Below are 25,915 nucleotides of genomic sequence, written 5' to 3'. Positions count from 1 at the left end.
GGTTCAGTAAATAGGGCTTACTGAACCAAGTACCACACAGGCGGACCACCCAGAAGTTAAAGTGTGCAGGCAATTTACCTCCCAGGCTGTGAGGTTACTGCAGGTTAATTGCACGTGGCGGCGGCCATCTTTGTTCAGTCGAACGCGGTCAGCGGTGTATGCTAAAGATTCTGTGGAACTGAAATCGGCTACACATTTTGCCGAACACCGCTGACCCTTACCTTCTTCCATACTGAACTTGCAGCTCCAGAGACTAAGTCCCGTTCGAAATGGGACTTAGTCGTTTTTCGGCATGAAATTGACCGACCGCACAGCCCAAATCTATGGAACTGTTTTGGGCAGGAAATTGTGCTTGCGGTCGGTCATAAAGGGACCTCCAGCTAACTTTTGATCCAGTGCAGGGATTTGGCTGATTTTTGGAAGTGTTTATGTTTAAAGTGTGCTGATTCCAAATATGTAATTTTTATGAAGATTGGATGTATGGATTTAAAGTTATAGCACATGTATAAAAACTGTAGTTTTCCTGGCTGTAATAATTATGTTAACTGGTTATCTGAGGGGAGGGAACCTGTGGGTTGCAACCGTTATGCTATTGGCTATTTTACCCCTCCCCTGTGGGCGGTCTTTTATGTGTAAGATGGAAATAAAAGCAGACTGGGTGTGCTAGCACCTCAGATCATCTTGTACCTTCATGAAGTTTCGGCTCATGTTTGGGGGATTGGAGAACTACACTCTGGGGATTGCTATAATCACTATACTCCCCAGGGTTTTATTGCTGAGCTCTGCTAAGAGCTGTTCCTGTGCCTGCTCTCTGGAATTCGGAGAGGTCCATCTACTGGAAGCTAGACCCTGGTCTTGGGTCCAGAGTGGGTAGCGTGGCGAGACCCCAACCAAGCTGTGGCGGTTCGTGGGAGTCTACAGTGGTTATGGTGTCTGGTGGAGTGCTTGGAGTCCTTGGAAAGCACTAGGAGCATCCGTCAGCGGAAGGTACCCGGTCGGGGTGCCAGCGGTTCCGTTACACAAAGCATTTCAATGAACCTACTGTCATATCTGGTGGGGATGTAAAAAGATTAAAAAGGCATGGGAGGATATCTTTGGACTCTTATCTAACCTTACTAACACTATTCTCCCTCCTACGATTGAGAGGGCACTATTACATGTAGACTTAGATAATTTTCCATATAACAACAAAGCAATAATTAAAATGACAGTTAAAATGGCAACAAAAAGATGCATTTAAAATGGAAAAAATAGTAATAAATCAAATGTGATACAAATGTTACTGGAAAGATTTTATTTTTGTGCACCTCAGAATTTTTTTTTTATTTGGAATAAGTGGATTGAAAGATATCCTATAACCAATTATGCCTTGCTACCTGGAGTATTTTTGGAGTAAATTGGATCATTCACACGCACAACAAGTTATGTATGTACTATTTTATGTTGAATGTATGTCAGATATGATAATAACCAAGATTGAAAAAATTGTAACCTTGGATAATATGTGCCATTATATGTCTAAAGTATTTGTTTTTTGTTTTATGTTTGTGTAGCAAAAATGTAATAAAAAGAACAATGATTTAAAAATATATATATATATATTTACAGTTGTGATGTCCCAAATACATGCTAGATAACTGGTAACCAATCAGGGGCCAAACAGTAATTTAAACTGATTACAGCCATCATACAATTAAGCAGTAATAATATGCAAATTAAGGCAGTGAGCTAGACGTTTAATTTAACTTGATAAAAGAAAAAAAACTAAAAACTAAAAAAGCAAACTATAGAACTAAAGTAATTAAATGGCAATCGTTTTAGTTCTGCTTCCAAGCAAATGTCCTTTTGTGTTAATTTCTGGTCTAAGTATGATTATGTAACATTTTGGGAAAAATATACATCCTAAAAGTCCAACACTTGATGCCAAGATGGCAAAAATCTCAACAGCCACCATGTTCTTCCCTTTGGTGCTCAGATAGGCCGGGATCATTGCAATCCAAACACTGCAGAACACCAGCATGCTGAAGGTGATGTACTTGGCCTCATTAAAACTGTCTGGTAATGTCCTGGCCAAAAATGCTACAATAAAACTAACAGCTGCCAGAAGGCCCATATAACCCAGGACAAAATAAAAAGCTATAACTGAACCTTCATTGCACTGTATAATGATCTTTCCTTGATAAGAATGTGTGTCCAGATCTTGGTATGGGGGAGTGATAGCCAACCAAAAAGTATTAATTAAAATTTGAAATGAGGACAAAATCAGGACTACAGAATTGGACATTTTGACACTGACCCATTTTCTCCAGTTGCTCCCAGGTTTGGTGGCTTTAAAAGCAAAGTATATCATGAAGGTCTTGCCCAACACAGAAGATATCGCTATGGAGAAGATAACAGCAAAAGATGTTTGACGCAGCTTGCAGGTCACATCCACAGGACGACCGAGGAACAGAAACACACAGAGGAAGCTCAGCATGATGGAGACAAGGAGAACAAAGCTGAGGTTCTTGTTATTGGCTTTTACAATTGCTGTGTCTTTGAATAAATTAAACATTACTAAAATTAAAGTTGTTTTAAGGAATAATAGAACTGAAGCACATGAGAAGACAACAGCAATTATATCATTTTCATAGGACAGGAATTCCTCCACTTTTGGAAGACATTGATCCTTCTTCTCATTGGGCCATTCATTGTCAGAACATTTCATGCAGTTTTCACTATCTGAAAAAATTATAAATTAATTAACAATAAACAGTTTTATATCCATCATATTAGGTCACACTTTTCATTTTGAAGTGTTCTATCCTTCTTGGTTCCATATAGCTCCTTCAATAACAAATCTTATTACAAATCTTTGTTGACCTCTGTACATTTTAGACTCTTCTGTACATTTTATGGCAAATTTCCTATGCAAGGTTCTCCAAGACATGTATGAGAACATCACTGAAACAGTTATGAAAGTTATGAAATGTTATTGTATTTATTCTTTATTCTGAAGAGATTAAAGTGACTAGGACATCAGTGTTGCAATGGGACAGAGACACGTTTTTATGTAATTACATCATCATCATTACATTGGTTAAAAACAATGTGCTGTAAAATCAGCTTTAAGGTTAGAAAACAGGGTGATAGGTAAGATACTTAAGATGTTTCAATATTTTTACTACAGAACTAATGCCTTCCATTCTGCCACATGGGCTATGATGACTAGACCTAGGGATTTGCTTTGTACCAATCTGCAATTCACCTAACCCACCATCCATAATAGTGTCATGGCTTCTAAGAGGCAGCAACTGAGGACACTTTGTTTTTTCTATACTTGAGAATGGTCACTGACACTAGAGATGGATGTTTTGGAACGTTTAGTTCTTCTCAGGGTGGAAGGGGTAAGCGGGTGGTCAATGCCCACTGACTTTTTCCTTTCGTTTTTACAAAATCTCCTGTTTTGAACTTGAGATTACTCCTGCTCCAAAAGTTCTCTCACTTCCTATATTTTAAAAATCCATGTATATGATAAAATATTTGTGTCAACTCCGACACAAGTACATGGTCATGAGGCCAGTTATTATTGTAGCTATTTTTATATTTTATATTTCTCACGTTCTGGCCTTTCTGAATTATTTATGTACCAAAATTTGGCTGACCTGAACATCTGAATGAATTAAATTCTGAGTTTAAAAAAAAAAGAAAAAAAAATTCCATTCTGTGTTTTAAAAGAACCATCTTGTTCCATTCTGCAGATATTTCTGGCCTTGGCTTCTGGTATCCAGTACTCCTTTTACAATTCTTGTTTAGTTTTTCTTGTTTTTTCTGGTTTTCAATTCTATGTCTGGTATTCTTTATGCTGGGTTTTCTGGGTTAATTCCTTTATTCCATTCTTGGAATTCCCTGTCTCCTGGATCCCTTTAACTGTTTGTTTCTACACCTATTCCTTTGCCATTTATCCTTTTTGTTTCAGAGTGTTCCTTGCTAGCAGTGGTCTCATTCCTCCTTTCCTTGCAGGTAAGTACTTTTATTGCAGGTAAGTGTTTTATTGTTTGTAACGGCCCCCAAGGCATAAAAAAGGGGTTAACAGCCGTTTAGTAGATCTTCCCTTCCAGAGACACAGGCACAGCTACTGTAGACACCAATCCACCGAACCGGAGAAGCATATAAATGCCATAAACAGCTGAACCGGAACCATGTGAATACTGTAAACAGCCGAATAGGAAAAACCATACGAATAGGTTTACACTCCTAGCAGTCAAACTGGAACAGCATGCCATAAATCCCCCCAAGAACGAGACAAACTCCGTGTTGAGGGTCGAGCAGTGAACAGCCAGGGCTGTGGGTTTACTTTTCTTATATACACATTAGTACCACCCACAGGGTTTTGGAAAACTACCAATAAACACATACAATACACTTAGACACTCCCACACAACATCCTCCCCCTGCCTGTGGTACAATTACCTTACACAATGGGTAATGTAATTATCACAGACAGAGAAATACAGTTTTTCCACATTATTCATAACTTTAAAGGTATGCATCACATTCACATAAAACTTACATTTTCAGAATCAGCATACTACAAATACATAGGTCAAAATCATCCACATTGGTCCATTGGTTCAAAAGATAGATTGTAGTCCTTTGTGACCAAATGAAGCATGGCTTTTCTGCCCAAAACCAGTTCCACGGAGTCTTCTATGCTGGAGATAATTGAACACATGGCAGCAAAAGCCAATAAAATACATAAAAATATATAACTGTGCAGCTATTGCATAAAACATGTACATTTAACATATCCCCAGATAGCTTAGATCTGAGCACACATTATTACTGAATGGCACTCAGATCACACACATACAGTTCAATTACCATGGAGCCAAAGTCTTTCCCATAGTCTTTCATTATATGAATGGGCTCCATAGCATAGCTATCTGGGGTATCACCGCTCAAACAGGGCAAGCACCGAATGACCCGGCTTTCGTCTCTTTGCAGGGGAAAATCAAGCTTTTTAACATGGGGCCATAGTCCAGAGGCAACAGGCGGGCAACCAGGCTCCTCTAATGCAATGTGGCGAGATTGGTCTCTTCACATTGTTGTACATTTATTCATGCATATCTAGGCAGTTAGGACCTACCGTAGTTGGAGTACTTTGGCGAAGTGGTGTGCTGCATACATCTTGGCCATTTATGTATGTCTAAATCTCCAATACATCTTGGCCATTTATGTATGTCTAAATCTCCAATGTTTATTACATATACAGTACTTGGTTATTTATCCTCTTGTTTTGCCTTTTATCTCTTGTCTTGTTTTATTTTCTCTTGTATTCCCAGTTCATGAGGGTCTCCTTTTCCATGTTCTGTTCTTGTTTCCCTCATGTCTTGTGCACATGTTCTGGGTTCTGCTTTCTGTCCTGCTCTGGTTCTGGGTTCTTCTAGCCTTGTCTTTGTAACGGATCAGCTGACACCCCGACTGGGTACCTCCGTTGAAGGATGCTCCTAGCATTTACAGAGGGCTCCAAGCGCTCCACTAGACACCACAACCACTGTAGACCCCACGAACCACCGCAGCTTGGTTGGGGTCTCGCCGTCTCCTACCCACCCTGGACCTACGACAAGGCTCCAGGTTCCAGTGGGTGAACCTCTCCTCCAAGAGAGTGAAGCAGGAACAAGCTCTTAAAAGAGCTTAGTAGTGATTAGCTAAGGGAGTATGCAGAGCATAGCAATCCCTTGTAGTGATATAGCAATTCCCCCAATAAGAGACAGGACTCTAGATTGAGGGTGAAGTAGAACTGACTGTACTGGCACATACAGCCTCTTTTATTCACATTCTACAAACATAGTACTGCCCACAGGGTTTTGAAGAACAACCAATCAACACATTACAACACAGCTAACACTCCCATTCATTACATCTTAAATCCTCCCCTCTGCCTGTGATACAATTATCTCAACACAATAGACTAACTTAATTATCACAGGCAGGAAAATACAGTATTATAAAACATATCACAGGGACCCCAAAACATGCAATGACCCCATGAAATGGTGGACACCCAGTAACTCCACAGTATGTCCCAAGATGGTTCTTAAAGGGCCAGCAGCAGCATCATAAAATACAGTATGCTCAAATCAATTCCTTAAAGGGCAATACATCTGTAATGGCACCCCCAGGCATAAAAGGGTTAAACCGCCGTTTAGTAGATCCTCCCTTCCAGAGACACAGGCACAGCTACTGCAGAACACCACACTCCCTAACTGAATACAAGGGAATGCTCCAAACTCCCGAACTGCATACAAAATAGGACTCCAAACTCCCGAACTGGAACCTCACGAATAGCTGCTAGCAGACGAATAGGAAAAGCACCCAAGCGGCTTACACTCCTAGCAATCAGTCTCTAACAGCATACAGTAAATCCCCCAAGAACGAGACAAGGCTCCGTGTTGAGGGTTAAGCAGTGGTCTGGTTTAAGGTGGGCTACCTGCCCGGTATTTATGCAGGTATTCCACCTGGTGGACACTCCCTTAGGGGACCAGATGGAAGACTGGGACACAAATGGTAAAATGACCAATAACAGACATACATGGATAAAACACTCCCACAGTACATTGCAATCCCTCCCCTTTATCCTGGAGATAATTGGGAAGTAATCCAATTATCGCCAAGGACAGAGGCAAAACTCTATTGAGCACATGTTAGTAAAAGGACACAAAAATACACAATGTTGCAAATAATGAATAAAACATATACATTCTACCTATCCCCAGATAGCTTAGATCTGAGTGCACATTATGACCTAATGGAGCTCAGATCACCTACATACAATTCAATCGCCATGGAGCCAAAGTCTTTCCCATAGTCTTTCTTTATACGAATAGGCTCCATGGAATGGCTATCTGGGGTGGTACTGTTCATATGGTTAAACTACCGAATGAACAGGCATTCGGTTAAATGACCAAATGCAGAAGCAAGGAGGCTGACGGCTCAGCGGTGTTCGCGCAAATAAGTGTCCGTTTCCAGTTCCATAGTTTGGGCGCTGAACACCGCTGGCCATTTGGGACTGTAAAATGGCCGCCACCACGTGTTCGGCAAACGAACAAAGGCCACCCAGCATTCGTCAATTAAGCTGCGGTTAACCGCAGCTTCTGGGAGGTCAATTGATGGCACACTTCAGCTCCCAGGTGGTCCAGTCATTTGTGCGTTTGTTCGGTACATTGAATTTACCAAACACCCTGGCAGAGAGGCATGAACAAGCCTTTCTGCAGGGGAAAATACAAGGTTTACGATGGGGCCATAGTCCAGACGCAATAGGCAAGCAACCAGGCTCCTCCAATGCAATGTGGCGAGATTGGTCTCGTCACAACATCCCAGGGCCATAGTCGCAGGGCAGGGCCCCTCCAAAAATCAGTTATTATTGCTAAATCAGCCATTTAACCACTAACCAGGTACATGCACATTAACAGAGACTATAACCACAATTGAATGTGCTTACCTGGTTCATGTGGATTACTTTTAACCCAGTTCGGGACATTTAAACACTTTTCGTCTATTTTGTGCAATCCATACGGTAGAGATTCAGCATGTATGAGAATGAACACAAACTACCGAACACCGGACCACCCTGCTAGTTAATTATGTGGTATTTTACCTCCCAGGTCGGCACTTACCATTCGTGTGAAATGCACAAACTCTTTGTTCCAGTTACTAGGTGGCCGCCATTTCGTGACTTTTACACGTGTTCGCGGCCATCTTAGTTCACGAACAGCGGTGATTTGCCGTCGAGTGTCTGGAACCAAATTCGGAGACTCGAGTAGGCGAACACCACTGAGACCACCAGAACACCGTAAATTTGTGCTGGAACTACCGACCGTGCTGCCGTTCGGTAGAAAGACTATACCGCATACAAGGATTGTAGCAACCATCAAGAAACTCACGGATGTCAGGATTTTCGTGCCTTTTCACCGCACAAATGAGGACCGACTGCAAGGCCAAAACTTATGGAACTACTTTCGTCTAGTGTGCCTGTGCGGTCGGTCAGAACTTTAAAGTACCATAACTCCCGAACACATTATCCGAATGGGCAGATTTTTAAATATGTTGGTCCCCCAGATAAGGGCTATCTGGGGATACTGAATTTATGGATGTACCCCAAGTATTTGGGGTACATCCAAAACGCGGGTAAAAATGTGTGTATACTAATTGTGTTAACTGTTTATCTGAGGGGAGGGAATGTGTGGGTTGTACTGTGATTTGATTGGTTACTTTATACCTCCCCGTGGGTGTGTTTTGTATGTTCAAGACCGTAATAAAAACCAGGCTGGGTGTGCCCACACTCAGTTCTTCTTGACCCTTCAAAACGTAGCCTTGTCTCGTTCTTGAAAGGGTATTCTTTTTACTGCATTATTACTTTACTTTTTAACAGCTGAACCTGACTCTCCTCTTGGATCTTGTGGATGGGAATAAGCAGCTTCATTACTATACAGCAACTTGCCGGGAAAAAGGATGTCTCCAACGGCTGATACCCTCTCACTACCTGGGTAGCCGTTACAGGCCATCTGCAATAGATTGCCGTTTGCTGATGGTGGTGTGGTGCAGCAGAAAAGACAGGCAATGCACATGCCTCACACTACTCTCTGCTGTATTATTCTAGTGAGCGGAGATTGCAAGTGACATCACATTCCCCCAACTTCCCATCAGTCCTCGCTCACTGAAAGAATAGAGCCAAGACAGCAGCATACACATCTCCTGCCTCCTCTCAGCCACTTATGCCACCAACATTACAAAAAACCTTTACATAAATTTTAGAATTATTGTCTGACTAATCATGCAAATAAAACCCTGCACAGAGCTCCACATTAATACATCTCTATATTTTTAATATGAAGCTTTGAGTTTTGCTCTTGCCCTGATCTTATCACTCTTTCCAGACTCCCCACTTACAGCACACTCATCTGCTTACACTGCCCTCATTGATACCTATAGGCCAACTAGGTGGACGCCAAGGGTGCTGCTCAAAGGGGGGCGCAGGCCCTGGATCTTTATTGATCATCACTCTGCTCATTTGGCTGCCCCATTGATGAAGTTCTACAAATCGTGCCGCCAGCCATGTTACCTATCTGCTGACTAGCGCCCGGTTTAACACTGGTCCGGCAGCATCCACTTCATCCTTCTCAGCCAGAACCCTCACAAGGACTCCCATTGCTGGAAGGCTGCTTAAAATCCTCGCTCTCGCCCCTTTCCCTGTACGTGAGGACAAGTGGGTGGGAGCATAGCGGGCTGAGATGGAATGAAGGCAGGCAGATGCAGGGAAGCTGCCAGGAACACAAGGTAAGAGGGTCTATAGGACATCACAATGTGTGTTTGTGAAGAATTTGTGTTTGTGCATGTAAGTCTGTATGGGTGTATCTGTATGGGTCAGTGTTTGTATGTATGGGGTGGCAGAAATCCTTGCACCGACCCTGATTGCTACTTAAACACAGCATCACACATTGCACACAGCACACAGCACACAAAATACTAATTACTCACTGGTAAAAACACACATCACTCATAGCTATCCACAAATTATGCTCCGCCACACAAATCACTAAACACACAAACTGATAAATCACTAAACATCACAAAACACACAAACAGATAAGACACCCACCCAAACCTACACAAGACACAGTTACCCAACAGTTTATAATTGTTCAACTTATATATCGGTAAAAAATTACATAGACAAATAATTCATAGATAAATACCCTAATGGCATGTTCTGTTACTGCCCATAATGCACACGTAAGTGGGACAAATCAAACTACTTATACTCATAACATAATACACAATATACAAGACTGACTGCAACATGCGGCAATGACACTAGTAAAGATTAGATCCTGGTATCGTGGCCATTACTATCTAACCAGCATATTTACTAGTTATTAAACCTGCTGACTATTGACCTCCTAATACACAATGTTGACTGTCATGATAAGTGTCTCTGTTAAGAGGTTTTTACTATAGTAAAAGTGTAAGTAGATGATTAGAATTTCTGTCTGCTCTGACAATGAGTACTTAAAGGCAACACAGAAATTCCCCAGGCACTCAAGATGTTCAAGCCGCAGACAGTTTTAATGAAACAAAAAGAACAGCACTGTTTCGACCTGCTAAGAGGTCTTTTTCAAGCTCTTAGCAGGTTGAAACGTTGCTTTTTTCTAATAAAACTGCCTGCAGCTTCAACACACTGAGTGCCTAGGGAATTTCTTTGTTGCCTTATCGTTGTGGGATTGTTGGTCCTGCTACAGAGCACTGGGTGGCTGTTGGGATTGAATCCGGCTCCTACCATCACATTTATAATGAGTACTTAAAGATCTAACATGATATAAAAACTCAGATTCTATTTCACGGAATATATCATACCAGTTGTGTTGGATATCTCTCCATCTGGACACTGAGTGCAGTCATAACAGCAAGCTTGTGCCCCAGTCCTTGGAACTTTCCTATATCCTGGTAAACAATTATCTGAGCATTGAGACCTTGGAGTCTGAAACACAATAAATAAAGAAATCCATTTACACCTGGAAGTCAGTTAATAGATCATTGATATTTATTTGATGATATCTACTATCATAACTCTCAAGCTTTACTCAACTTAGTCAATGTAGGCATTTTCTCAGAGTAAGTGCAAGAGTTGTATGATGCCTGGAAAATAAGTGGTGTAAATGACATAAATCCATACCTATTGCATAATTATAGCTGCAAATGGTGACACTTCATTGGTGAGTCCAGTCCATCATGTAACCATGGATGTGTCATTTAATAAACCCTCCCATGCCCAAAGCAGAGAGCAATGTGATATGCTTCTGTTCTCTGTGGTACTAAATGGAAAGTAAAATGTTAAAATGAACACTTGCTGGGGTCTTTGAGATCCCATAATGTAATTAGGGATAGTCGACTGTCTCTCTATAACAATAAATACATAAAACTTTGACCACACGGAAATTGGAGAGGCCTTTCATCTCTGTCTATTATGAGTATTCATTAACCTTTTCTCTACCTATTGTACTGCTGGTTGAAGGGTATTGAGGGCCATGACATGTTGGAGTAAGGTTTAATACCGGTATCTATTTAAGCAAGACTACTGGGTACTAAATATTTGTGGGACTGACCTCTTAGAGCATATTGGCCGGGATATTAACCCCTTAACGCCGTTACGGCGTTCCAATGGCGTCGAGCTTTAAATGGGCTTTAAAGCCGTTGCGGCGGCATGGAACGCCGTAACGGCTGCAGCCCCCAGGAATATAGAAACTTGAAAGTCATAAATTAGGCAAAAATAGCTCGTAGGCAAAAATCTTCCAACATATCACCTATTAGATTCCAATTTGCTGAAGAGTTTAGAATAAAAAAATAAATAAACCCTTACTGTTTTCTCATGACAGTACATTTTACAGAACCTTAACTTACTTACGGCTCTGAACTCTTTTCAATCCTTGTTGCAATCAGATACCAACAAGTTGATAATCTCAAAAATGAGTGTCTGTAAAGTCGATAACTCCCATAGGGATTATTAGAGGTAAATAGGGATTATTAGAGGTAAATGAACACAACGTTTCCATGTTGGATGCTAACAAACCCACCCTACATGGACAGAGTTTACAAAGCATTACAAAGCTATTAATGAACTAAGTTAGCTAAGGTAGTGAAGGATGAGGATTCATTGTTTTCTAAATGTGTTTTATATTGATTCGTTGTGAATTGGTATTATTATTATTTAATATTTTAAATGTTTAAATATATAAGTGTAACAGGACAATTTGGATGTTGTGTATTGTAGGTGCCATGAAGTTAATAATGAAAGTAAACAAGGGGTGTATTAAATATCCCAATCCCATTCGCTCTCACCTTATTTTCTTTGTTCCTCCATGTTATTAAGCTTGAGATGATAGTAAGCTGTTGATCCTCCGGTACCCATTCTTTAAATAATCCCACTAATTCCATATATGTCCAGTTGCTGGCTAATCTATTTAAGTTTGTAATATAATAATATAAGGGAAATTCTCCAATTTCATCAAAAACTAAGGTACGATTAATATTAAACTCATTTGAAAGATTTTTTATGTAGTGATGTAGCTGTGAAACAAAATAGTAAATATAAATATATATATATATATATATATATATATATGTATCAATGTTGTTCAAAATTCACTCATTATGATGATCATTATTAACATCATAACATCATAATCAATAGAACCGTAGTATTTTTACATTATTAACATAATCATTATAAACCAGTGGCTGCACCCCTAATAATCAATTAACACTATGAAACTTAGGAGTGAAGGACTTAACTCTTTAACCCCTTAAGGACCAAACTTTTGGAATAAAAGGGAATCATGACATGTCACACATGTGTCCTTAAGGGGTTAAAGGTACACTTCAAGCACCAAAACAACCTTATCTAAATTAAGTTGTTATGGTGCCAGGAGGACCTCGGGCGCATTCTTACCTTTAGTGGTTGAACTGATTTCCAGCATTTTAACCCTGACACAGCCTCCAGCACCTGACACAGCCTCATCCCAGGCGACATCCAACTTCTAAAATGTCACTTTCAGGGAGCGCAGAGTGATGCCAGATAGGGGAGTAGCTGATTGGCTGAGAGTGCTCATGTGATGCTCTCAGCCAATCAGTGACTCTGCATTTACAAAACTGGCTTGGCAATAAATGTACCTTTTTCCCATGACAGCTAATCAGTGGTGCCCCTTCCTGCCTGCCCCGATCTAAAACTGTTTAAGAATTCACCTGGGGTCTCCTGGCACCATAACAGCTCAATTTAGATGAAGTGGTGCATTGATTGCACTATTATTTAATGTATAACATATAATTCCTAGCTGTATGCTGCCGGCTCAGGACATTTTTAAAGGTTAAAGGACCACTCTAGTGAGCATACTCGTTTTCCTGGCACTAGAGTGCCCTGAGGGTGCCCCCACCCTCAGGGACCCCCTCCCGCCCGGCTTTTGAAAGGGGAAAAGGGTTAAAACTTACCTTTTTCCAGCGCTGGGCGAGGAGCTCTCCTCCTCCTCTCCGCCTCCGTTCCTCCCCGTCGGCTGAATGCACACGCGCGGCAAGAGCTGCGCGCGCATTCAGCCGGTCGCATAGGAAAGCATTCATAATGCTTTCCTATGGACGCTTGCGTGCTCTCACTGTGATTTTCACAGTGAGAATCACGCAAGCGCCTCTAGCGGCTGTCAGTGAGACAGCCACTAGAGGAAAAAGGGGAAGGCTTAACTAATTGATAAACATAGCAGTTTCTCTGAAACTGCTATGTTTATAAAAAAATTAGTTAACCCTAGCTGGACCTGGCACCCAGACCACTTCATTAAGCTGAAGTGGTCTGGGTGCCTAGAGTGGTCCTTTAACTTAGCAATGGAAGGGTTAAATGTTTGTTAGCACAAAGCAATATGTCTCCTGTCAATCAGAGAGCGAACAAGTTTGCAGCTAACAATAGATAGTGCTGATAGACAGTATCTATATAGAACATTGCACCTTATAGCAGGGAACGAGTTATGGAGTAAGGAAATCGCATATAATCATTACAGAGACAATGCATTCACCCATACAGCACACTTTCTGCTTGGTAAGATTATTAACCTGCTATTTATCTTTCTGTAATATTTCCTTATCCCCTCTTTATTTTAGACTAGACATCCTCTGTTTTGCAGACTTCAGACTATCACTCTTTTTACACTCAGATATACACTGCCATACATACACCCTAAAATACAAACACTACACACAGATACACATTTACACACACATGCACTAAGATATACTTTGCCACATACAGACACACACTGCCACATACACTCAGAAACACACTGCCCAGCCACATTGATACACTAAGTCACACGTAAACACAACCCACACACACAAATACTTAAATACGTTTTGGTTTCAGCAACCATCCTTTTCCTTACGGTGGCTATAGGGTGGCTATACTAGTTGTGTTGCTGATCGAGGACTGCATTCCCTTCCTCGGTGCTGCATATGAGGAGATTGGGGCCGACAGCATCATCCGATAAGAGACCCGATCTACTGTCAATCTGCTATGCTGTCCAGATAGGAGAGAGATTTATTTCTTCCCATCCAAACCAAGTGCAGGGCCCTATGTGGGCTGCAGAGCTGAATTGGGCTAAATAAATGCAGGAAAGGAACATTCCTAGTACTACCACTCCTATTATTCTTGTTTTATGATATGAACATTATTATATAATACAGTATCTCACAAAAGTCAGTACACCCCTCACATTTTTGAAAATATTCTATTATATCTTTTCATGTGACAACACTGAAGAAATTACACTCTGCTACAATGTAAAGTAGCAAGTGTACAGCCTGTATAACAGTGTAAAATTGCTGTCCCCTCAAAATAACTCAACACACAGCTATTAATGTCTAAACTGTTGGCAACAAAGGTGAGTGCACCTCTGTGTGTAAATGTCCAAATTGGGCCCAATTAGCCATATTCCCTCCTCTGTGTCATGTGACTCGTTAGGTTTCAGGTTTAAATGGGGAGCAGGTATGTTAAATTTGGTGTTATCACTCTCACACTCTCTCATACTGGTCACTGGACATTCAACGTGGTACTTCATGGCAAAGAACTTTCTTAAGATCTGAAAAAAAGAATTGTTGCTCTACATAAAGATGGCCTAGGCTGTAAGAAGATTGCAGAGACCCTGAAACTGAGCTGCAGAATGCTGGGCAAGACCATACAGTGGTTTCACAGGACAGGCTCCACTCAGAACAGGCCTCACCATGGTCAACCAAAAAGTTGAATTCAACGTGCTCAGCGTCATATCCAGAGGTTGTCTTTCAGAAATAGACGTATGAGTGCTGACAGCATTGCTGCAGAGGTTGAAGGAGTGAGGGGACAGCCTGTCAGTGCTCAGACCAAACACCGCACACTGCATCTAATTGGTCTGCGTGGCTGTCGTTCCAGAAGAAAGCCACTTCTAAAGATGATGCGCAAGAAAGCCTGCAAACAATTTGCTGAAGACAAGCAGGCTAATGACATGGATTACTGGAACCATGTCCTGTGATCCGATGAGACCAAGATAAACTTACTTGGTTCAGATGGTGTGAAGTGTGTGTTGCGGCAACCAGGTGAGGAGTACAAAGACAAATGTGTCTTGCCTACAGTCAAGCATGGTAGTGGGAGTGTCATGGTCTGGGCCTGCATGAGTTCTGCCGGCACTGGGGAGCTGCATTCATTGTGGGAACCATGAATGCCAATATGTACTATGACATAATGAAGCAGAACATGATCCCCTCCCTTTGCTAAACAAGCTGAAGGTAAAGGTGATGGACTGGCAAAGCATGTCTCCAGAGCTAAACCCTATTGTGGCAACCTCACGGAGGAGTGGAGGAGGACTCCAGTGGCAACCTGTGAAGCTCTGGTGAACTCCATGCCCATGAGGGTCAAAGCAGTGCTGGAAAATAATGGTGGCCACACAAAATATTGACACTTTGGGCCCAATTTGGACATTTCCACTTTTGTTGCCAGTGGTTTAGACATGAATGTCTGTGTGTTGAGTTATTTTGAGAGGACAGCAAATTTACATTGTTACACAGGCTGTACACTTACTACTTTACATTGTAGCAGAGTTTCATTTCCTCAGTGTTGTCACATGAAAAGATACAATAAAATATTTACAAAAATGTAAGGGGTGTACTCACTTTTGTGAGATACTATATGTCAGCTACACTTACTCTTCCAAACAGTGTCACTTACACAAACTTTGAGTTTGAGGTTGTTTTTTTTTCCTGTTTAATAACAACGTAACTGATCGACCATGAGGATTGCAGACACCTCCACCACCACTACCACCTCATTATTAGCAGTTTTCGGCTTCAGGAATATGGGATATCACCTCTCAGGAATTATTTTTTTTATCTGTCTTTGTTTTTTGCTGCATTGGGAAATGCAAAGTCTAGTGCAGCAGAAGACTCCGCTAAAAAGAAAATCACCAGCTCCTCAATAGTTTCTGCTGCCACTTCCACAGGCACTGCAGCTCCTTCTACTACAGCTAGTTTAAGCATTATAAAACCATAAAAAGCACGACCTAAAAGTACAAAGGGAGACCAATAGTGCAGACAGAAAAAACTAAATACATAAAAAGAGGAACTATAAAACACTCACAAACATAGAAGTAAAAAGGCAGGGTATAACCAGTCTTCTTCGAGTGCTTCTTCCTGGCCTTGTTACTTCTATGTTTGTGAGTGTTTTATAGTTCCTCTTTTTATGTATTTAGTTTTTTCTGTCTGCACTATTGATCTCCCTTTGTACTTTTAGGTCGTGCTTTTTATGGTTTTATGTTTAAGATATTGAAGACATTGAGGAGTCTTCGCACTTCCTATTTCTGGGTATTTATATAAATTTTATATTTTGCCTTTTTAATAGCCACAGAGGGTTTTTTTTTGCATTTTTTAGTGCAAATCACATTTTTCAGTTTAAGCATTATACCTTCTTGTAGCCAACTCAAAAAACAAGTAAGGGGAGGTCAGCAGAACATACTTTCTGGGTACCAACCGAACCATCTTTTGGGATGGATTTTGGGACCAAGAGGGAACCATAACCGGGTATGCTCCATGATGGATGCTCCATGATGGTTGTCTTATGGTGAATGACACCAATGGCATATCCTGCATAACCAAAACACGTGAGGAAGTAGGTGCCGGAATTATGCCAGATGCCCCGGGCCCGGGGATGGGGGTAGGAATGTGCGGTTGGGTGGAGAGGGGTGCCCCAGCACTGAATCTCCGGGATAGAGGCATGCACTACGGTACAACCCACACAGAGACCAATGAGGGCAGATATAGGCGGACCTGGACTGGACCCCCCCTTCTCCGTCCCGGTTTTTGGGTGCTGGCACTAGACAATGACATGCTAGCCTTGGGGGGAGTGGGGCTCAGCCCACACGAAACACTAGCAACAGGAACACAACAGGAACCGCACTCCAATAGAATAACTTAGAGGGGAGCACACACTCTTGAAGGATGGTGACGGCCATAGGATGCTGATGACACTCCAGTAGGAATTCAATATCACACACGACAGATACTAACCTGAACACAGTGTGACAGACCCTGGACAGCAGTCACGCTCTATTGACAGACGCCCACCTGTACAGGTACACAAGGTGTGACCTAGGGACGACCGACGTTAGTTGGACTCATTTCCCTTGGGCATACCCGGTGCGTTGAGTCACTACTGACACCTCACAACTCGGAGGAGACGTGAGGACAGGGGGGGTGGTGAGGTCGGGACCCGGGACCCGTGGGACAGCTCCTGGCCGCATGACCCAGTCTCGGCGTCTCAGCTGGGGTCTGACCCCTGACTGGCCCCCTTTACGGACCCCTTCCCCCTCCTTTTTTTCCCCCTTTTTTTTCCCTTCTTCTTCTTCTTTCCCCCCTCTCTCTTTTCTTCCTCTGCCTGCTTTGTCCTCCTACCCTTCCGCTCGGCTGTCCAGGGTATATACTGTGCCATATACCACCAGAGTGCCTGGTAGGCATCTTCCAGCCAAATCTCCTGCCATACTCGGAGCTCCAATTCCTTCACCCATTCCTCCAGGGGCTGCTCTCCCAGGAAGGGCATCCGCAGGGCCACTTGCTTCTGCAACCGCTGCTCTTCACTGGGGAGACTCTCACCCCGCTGGTATTGTACATCCAGGGCCTGGTACCAGATGCTTTTCCTTAATGCATCCCGGCGATCCAGGTCCTCCTCCTCGTATAACACTGCTGGTTCCATTCTGTTGCTTTTAGAGTCGCTGTACTGGGACATGCGTTGCCCCCACTTGTAAATCCAAAGAAATGGTGTTTCCTGTAGCTGTCCTTCTGGCTGTAGGAATGATCCCGCCGCTTGCCACCAATTGTAACGGACCTTTTCAGCAGACACGGGGTTAAAATCCGTTTAGGCGATATGCCCCTTTCTGAGAGACAGGCACAGCTACTGCAGAACACCACACTCCCGAACTGGATACAAAATAGCACTCCAAACTGGAACCTCACGAATAGCTGCTAGCAGACGAACAGGAAAAGCAGACATCAGCTTACACTCCTAGCAATCGATCTCCAACAGCATACAGTGAATCCCCCCAAGAACGAGACAATGCTCCGTGTTGAGGGTCAAGCAGTGGTTTGAGGTGCTGGCACACCCAGCCTGGTTTTTATTACAAGTGAACACATACAGGCCACACCCAGGGGGAGGCATACAATAACCAATAGTATCACAGGTGCAACCCACACATCCCCTCCCCTTAGTGTGACACATAATCCCATTATACATACAGTTAAAATATACTTTTTACCCAACTTTCATAACTCTAAAACCATACATCACATTCACATAAAAATACATATCCACAATCAATCCATTCAGGGGAACAACATATTAAAAATTGGCATGAATCAGACCAGGGGTTCAAAAGTTAGTAAAGTATCTTTTAAAACCCCTGGCAGCATGGCAAAATCTGGCTCACACAGGTTTCACAGAGGCCTCTAGTCTGGAGACAATGGGGGGAAGTAATCCAATTATCAAGGGATAGAGGCAGACTCCATTGAGCACATGGTTACACAAAGACAGTAAAACACTTTAAAATACATAAAGTTACTTTTTATACATTAAACACAGACATGTAACATATCCCCAGATAGCTCAGGTCTGCGTGCACATTATTAGGTGAATGGCACGCAGACCACACAAATACAGTTTAATTGCCATGGAGCCAAAGTCTTTCCCATAGTCTTTCATTATATGAATAGGCTCCATGGCATAGCTATCTGGGGGTATCACTGCTCACACAGGGCAAGTACCGAATGGCCCCACTGTATTTAAAGGGCCAGACTGAGTGACACGCACTCTGTTAGGGCCGAATACTGTTTTTAAAGGGCCCAATCTCCCAGGGACCATAATCACATGGCAAGAGGCTGGCAAGCAGTCCTCTCCAGGCCCAAGTGGCGAAGGGCACTTCGTCACAGGCACAGTATGCACTGTGAGCCTGACACAGAAGCTGGCAGGCAGGCAACTGCAATTACATTACACACAAAAAAAAAAAAACAGACTGATGTTCTGGCCCTAAAAAGGGCTTTTTGGGGTGCTGTTCTTACAGCAGAGATCAGATGAGTCCGTCAGGACTGTAGTGGACACTGAATACCCTAGCCTAGCTATCAATTTCCCTATCTAATCAGCAGCAGCTACACTTTCCCTCCTCTCACTAAGCATGCAGCTTAAGAATGAATCTAAAATGGATGCTGGGAGGGAGGTGGGAGGGTGTGGAAGGGAGGGTCTGCTGCTAATTTGCTGGAATGTGTCTGCTGACCGTGAGGCACAGGGTCAAAGTTTGCTCAATGATGACGAATAGGGGGCGGATCGAACCGCCCATGTGTTCGCCCGCGGTGGCGAACGCGAACACGCTATGTTCGCCGGGAACTATTCGCCAGCGAACAGTTCGGTACATCACTAGTGGGGTGTTATTCAGAGAATTTTGACAGATAATAGTGTTAGAATGTCACTATTGATAAATTTGAAATATTTTATGTTTTGAAACCACAATATCCTACTTGTACCTATAGCCCTATAACTTGCAAAAAAAAAGCAAAAAAGCATGTAAACACTGGATATTTTAAAACTCAGGACAAAATTTCGAATCTATTTAGCAGTTTTTTTTATTCGCTTTTGTAGATGAGTAAAAGATTTATCAAGTAAAATTCAAAAAACATGTATTTTTTTCATCATATTTTTTATTTTTTTTAAATTAAATTACATGAGATTATATAAATAATGGTATGTAAAGAAATCCTTTTTTGTCCTGAAAAAAACAACATATAATTTGTATAGGAACAGTAAATGAGAGAGCAGAAAATTACAGCTAAACACAAACACCACAAAAGTGTAAAAAGAGGCCTGGTCGCAAATGTACAACATTGCAAAAACAGTCCAGTCCTTAAGGGGTTAAGGGGTTAAATGAAAACTCTGAGCAAGCATTGATAGGTGTCAGGGTTTCTTTGCTGTTTTAAACAGCAACCCTTTCTGTTTCAGTTACTGAGTTTTCAGCTGTAATTAGGGATTATTCTAGCTTTAGTGACTAAATAATCTAAATTTTATTAACGACAGGAGGCAAATATTTGCTTATCTTTATTTACTGATCCTCCCAGCAGCAAAGAGATAGTTAACAATGGTATAAAAAACAATTCAACCAATCAGAGTGTATAACAGTATTATATGATGTCATCAAGCTCCTCCCAAATCCTCTTTCTTGCTGAAGCCGACGATATCTGCGTAAACTTTTGATAGGATTGATGAATAGTGATGTCCCGAACTGTTCGCCGACAAATAGTTCCCGGCAAACATCGCTTGTTCGCATTCGCCACGGATGGCGAACACATGCGCTGTTCGGTCCGCCCCTATTCATCATCATTTGTTAAAAATTTGACCCTGGCCTGTACCTCACAGTCAGCAGACACATTCCAGCCATTCAGCAGCAGACCCTCCCTCCCAGACCCTCCCACCTCCTGGACAGCATCCATTTTACATTCATTGTAAAGCTGCATTCTTAGTGATAGTAGGGACAGTGTAGCTGCTGCTGATTTGATAGGGAAATTGATAGCTAGGCTAGTGTATTCAGTGTCCACTACAGTCCTGAAGGACTCATCTGATCTCTGCTGTAAGGACAGCACCTCAAAAAGCCCTTTTTAGGGCTAGAACATCAGACAGCTTTTTTTTTGTGTAATGTAATTGCAGTTGCCTGCCTGCCAGCCAGCCTGTGTGTCAGGCTCACAGCATATACTGTGCCCATTTGCCCAGTGCCACCACTCACTCACTGGTGTCACAATAGCTTGCATTTAAACAAAAAAAAAACTTTTTTTAAATGTAGTATAATAGAAGTCAGTTTCCTTCACTAGTCTGCATTTCAGGGCCTGCCCAGTGCCACCACTCACTCACTGGTGTCACAATAGCTTGCATTTATTTTGACTGTAATAGATTGAATAGCAGTTAGTTGTCTGCCAGTGTGTGTGTTAGGCTCGCAGCGTATACTGTGCCCAATTGCCCAGTGCCACCACTCATATCTGGTATCACAATATCTTGCATTTAACAAAAAAAAATGTTTTGGACTGTAATATAATAGCAGTCAGTTTCCTTCACTAGTGTGCGTTTCAGGGCCTGCCAGGGCACAGTGTCACACCAGTGCAACTCATATCTGGTGTAACAGTAGTGTACATTTTTTTTAAAAAAATACAATTTTGACTGTAATAGATTGAATAGCAGTTAGTTGTCTGCCAGCGTGTGTGTCAGGCTCACAGCGTATACTGTGCCCACTTGCCCAGTGCCACCACTCATATCTGGTGTCACAATAGCTTGCATTTTACAAAAAAAACTTTTTGGACTGTAATATAATAGCAGTCAGTTTCCTTCACTAGTGTGCGTTTCAGGGCCTGCCCAGTGCCACCACTCACTCACTGGTGTCCCAATAGCTTGCATTTAAAAAAAAACTAAACTTTTTGGACTGTAATATAATAGCAGTCAGTTTCCTTCACGAGTGTGCGTTTTAGGGCCTGCCAGTGCACAGTGTCACACCAGTGTAACTCATATCTGGTGTAACAGTAGTGTACATTTTTTTTTAAAAAAAATACAATTTTGAATGTAATAGATTGAATAGCAGTTAGTTGTCTGCCAGCATGTGTGTCAGGCTCACAGCGTATACTGTGCCCACTTGCCCAGTGCCACCACTCATATCTGGTGTCAAAATAGCTTGCATTTAACAAAAAAAACTTTTTGGACTGTAATATAATAGCAGTCAGTTTCCTTCACTAGTGTGCGTTTCAGGGCCTGCCAGGGCACAGTGTCACACCAGTGCAACTCATATCTGGTGTAACAGTAGTGTACATTTAAAAAAAAATAAAAATTTGACTGTAATAGATTAAATAGCAGTTAGTTGTCTGCCAGCGTGTGTGTCAGGCTCACAGCGTATACTGTGCCCACTTGCTCAGTGCCACCACTCATATCTGGTGTCACAATAGCTTGCATTTAACAAAAAAAAACTTTTTGGACTGTAATATAATAGCAGTCAGTTTCCTTCACTAGTGTGCGTTTCAGGGCCTGCCCAGGGCCACCACTCATATCTGGTGTCACAATAGCTTGCATTTAACAAAAAAAAACTTTTTGGACTGTAATATAATAGCAGTCAGTTTCCTTCACTAGTGTGCGCTTCAGGGCCTGCCAGGGCACAGTGTCACACCAGTGCAACTCATATCTGGTGTAACAGTAGTGTAATTTAAAAAAAAAAAAAATACAATTTTGACTGTAATAGATTGAATAGCAGTTAGTTGTCTGCCAGCGTGTGTGTCAGGCTCACAGCGTATACTGTGCCCACTTGCCCAGTGCCACCACTCACTCACTGGTGTCAATATAGCTTGCATTTAAAAAAAAAATAAACGTTTTTGACTGTAATATAATAGCAGTCAGTTTCCTTCACAAGTGTGCGTTTCAGGGCCTGCCCAGTGCCACCACTCACTCATATCTGGTGTCCCAATAGCTTGCATTTAAAAAAATAAACGTTTTTGACTGTAATATAATAGCAGTCAGTTTCCTTCACGAGTGTGCGTTTTAGGGCCTGCCAGTGCACAGTGTCACACCAGTGTAACTCATATCTGGTGTAACAGTAGTGTACATTTTAAAAAAAAAAATACAATTTTGAATGTAATAGATTGAATAGCAGTTAGTTGTCTGCCAGCGTGTGTGTCAGGCTCACAGCGTATACTGTGCCCACTTGCCCAGTGCCACCACTCATATCTGGTGTCAAAATAGCTTGCATTTAACAAAAAAAACTTTTTGGACTGTGATATAATAGCAGTCAGTTTCCTTCACTAGTGTGCGTTTCAGGGCCTGCCAGGGCACAGTGTCACACCAGTGCAACTCATATCTGGTGTAACAGTAGTGTACATTTAAAAAAAAAAACAATTTGACTGTAATAGATTAAATAGCAGTTAGTTGTCTGCCAGCGTGTGTGTCAGGCTCACAGCGTATACTGTGCCCACTTGCCCAGTGCCACCACTCACTCACTGGTGTCCCAATAGCTTGCATTTAAAAAAAAATAAACGTTTTTGACTGTAATATAATAGCAGTCAGTTTCCTTCACGAGTGTGCATTTCAGGGCCTGCCCAGTGCCACCACTCACTCATATCTGGTGTCCCAATAGCTTGCATTTAAAAAAAATAAACGTTTTTGACTGTAATATAATAGCAGTCAGTTTCCTTCACGAGTGTGCGTTTTAGGGCCTGCCAGTGCACAGTGTCACACCAGTGTAACTCATATCTGGTGTAACAGTAGTGTACATTTTTTAAAAAAAAATACAATTTTGAATGTAATAGATTGAATAGCAGTTAGTTGTCTGCCAGCGTGTGTGTCAGGCTCACAGCGTATACTGTGCCCACTTGCCCAGTGCCACCACTCATATCTGGTGTCAAAATAGCTTGCATTTAACAAAAAAAACTTTTTGGACTGTAATATAATAGCAGTCAGTTTCCTTCACTAGTGTGCGTTTCAGGGCCTGCCAGGGCACAGTGTCACACCAGTGCAACTCATATCTGGTGTAACAGTAGTGTACATTTAAAAAAAAAAAAAAAAATACAATTTTGACTGTAATAGATTGAATAGCAGTTAGTTGTCTGCCAGCGTGTGTGTCAGGCTCACAGCGTATACTGTGCCCACTTGCCCAGTGCCACCACTCACTCACTGGTGTCCCAATAGCTTGCATTTAACAAAAACTAAACTTTTTGGACTGTAATATAATAGCAGTCAGTTTCCTTCACGAGTGTGCGTTTTAGGGCCTGCCAGTGCACAGTGTCACACCAGTGTAACTCATATCTGGTGTAACAGTAGTGTACATTTTTTTTTAAAAAATACAATTTTGAATGTAATAGATTGAATAGCAGTTAGTTGTCTGCCAGCGTGTGTGTCAGGCTCACAGCGTATACTGTGCCCACTTGCCCAGTGCCACCACTCATATCTGGTGTCAAAATAGCTTGCATTTAACAAAAAAAACTTTTTGGACTGTAATATAATAGCAGTCAGTTTCCTTCACTAGTGTGCGTTTCAGGGCCTGCCAGGGCACAGTGTCACACCAGTGCAACTCATATCTGGTGTAACAGTAGTGTACATTTAAAAAAAAAAACAATTTGACTGTAATAGATTAAATAGCAGTTAGTTGTCTGCCAGCGTGTGTGTCAGGCTCACAGCGTATACTGTGCCCACTTGCTCAGTGCCACCACTCATATCTGGTGTCACAATAGCTTGCATTTAACAAAAAAAAACTTTTTGGACTGTAATATAATAGCAGTCAGTTTCCTTCACTAGTGTGCGCTTCAGGGCCTGCCAGGGCACAGTGTCACACCAGTGCAACTCATATCTGGTGTAACAGTAGTGTAATTTTTTTTTTTTTTTAAAAATACAATTTTGACTGTAATAGATTGAATAGCAGTTAGTTGTCTGCCAGCGTGTGTGTCAGGCTCACAGCGTATACTGTGCCCACTTGCCCAGTGCCACCACTCACTCACTGGTGTCCCAATAGCTTGCATTTAAAAAAAATAAACGTTTTTGACTGTAATATAATAGCAGTCAGTTTCCTTCACGAGTGTGCGTTTCAGGGCCTGCCCAGTGCCACCACTCACTCATATCTGGTGTCCCAATAGCTTGCATTTAAAAAAAATAAACGTTTTTGACTGTAATATAATAGCAGTCAGTTTCCTTCACGAGTGTGCTTTTTAGGGCCTGCCAGTGCACAGTGTCACACCAGTGTAACTCATATCTGGTGTAACAGTAGTGTACATTTTTTAAAAAAATACAATTTTGACTGTAATAGATTGAATAGCAGTTATTTGTCTGCCAGCGTGTGTGTCAGGCTCACAGCGTATACTGTGTCCACTTGCCCAGTGCCACCACTTATATCTGGTGTCACAATAGCTTGCATTTAACAAAAAAAAACTTTTTGGACTGTAATATAATAGCAGTCAGTTTCCTTCACTAGTGTGCGTTTAGGGCCTGCCAGGGCACAGTGTCACACCAGTGCAACTCATATCTGGTGTAACAGTAGTGTACATTTTTTAAAAAAAATACAATTTTGACTGTAATAGATTGAATAGCAGTTAGTTGTCTGCCAGCGTGTGTGTCAGGCTCACAGCGTATACTGTGCCCACTTGCCCAGTGCCACCACTCATATCTGGTGTCACAATAGCTTGCATTTAGCAAAAAAGAAACTTTTTGGACTGTAATATAATAGCAGTCAGTTTCCGTCACTAGTGTGCGTTTCAGGGCCTGCCAGGGCACAGTGTCACACCAGTGCAACTCATATCTGGTGTAACAGTAGTGTACATTTTTTTAAAAAAATACAATTTTGACTGTAATAGATTGAATAGCAGTTAGTTGTTTGCCAGCGTGTGTGTCAGGCTCACAGCGTATACTGTGCCCACTTGCCCAGTGCCACCACTCACTCACTGGTGTCCCAATAGCTTGCATTTAAAAATAAATAAACGTTTTTGACTGTAATATAATAGCAGTCAGTTTCCTTCACGAGTGTGCGTTTCAGGGCCTGCCCAGTGCCACCACTCACTCATATCTGGTGTCCCAATAGCTTGCATTTAAAAAAAAATAAACGTTTTTGACTGTAATATAATAGCAGTCAGTTTCCTTCACGAGTGTGCTTTTTAGGGCCTGCCAGTGCACAGTGTCACACCAGTGTAACTCATATCTGGTGTAACAATAGTGTACATTTTTTTAAAAAAATAAAATTTTGACTGTAATAGATTGAATAGCAGTTAGTTGTCTGCCAGTGTGTGTGTCAGGCTCACAGCGTATACTGTGCCCACTTGCCCAGTGCCACCACTC

At 42.0% G+C, this 25,915-nt stretch overlaps 1 protein-coding gene across 1 annotated transcript; it reads right to left on the bottom strand.

Moving 5' to 3' along the window:
• Window positions 1-1,706: 1,706 nt before the first annotated feature.
• On the bottom strand, window positions 1,707-11,973 carry LOC134614073 (vomeronasal type-2 receptor 26-like). The gene is made up of 3 exons (XM_063457479.1): window positions 11,878-11,973; window positions 10,396-10,519; window positions 1,707-2,721 (listed from the first exon to the last, which is right to left on the bottom strand). Exons 1-3 carry the CDS (start codon window positions 11,971-11,973, stop codon window positions 1,802-1,804), a joined length of 1,140 nt encoding a protein of 379 aa, XP_063313549.1. The 3' UTR covers window positions 1,707-1,801.
• Window positions 11,974-25,915: the final 13,942 nt, after the last annotated feature.

This window comes from Pelobates fuscus, chromosome 6 (assembly GCF_036172605.1).
Source record: "Pelobates fuscus isolate aPelFus1 chromosome 6, aPelFus1.pri, whole genome shotgun sequence".
NCBI classification, from domain to species: domain Eukaryota; kingdom Metazoa; phylum Chordata; class Amphibia; order Anura; family Pelobatidae; genus Pelobates; species Pelobates fuscus.
This window is presented reverse-complemented; position numbering and strand designations above follow the sequence as displayed.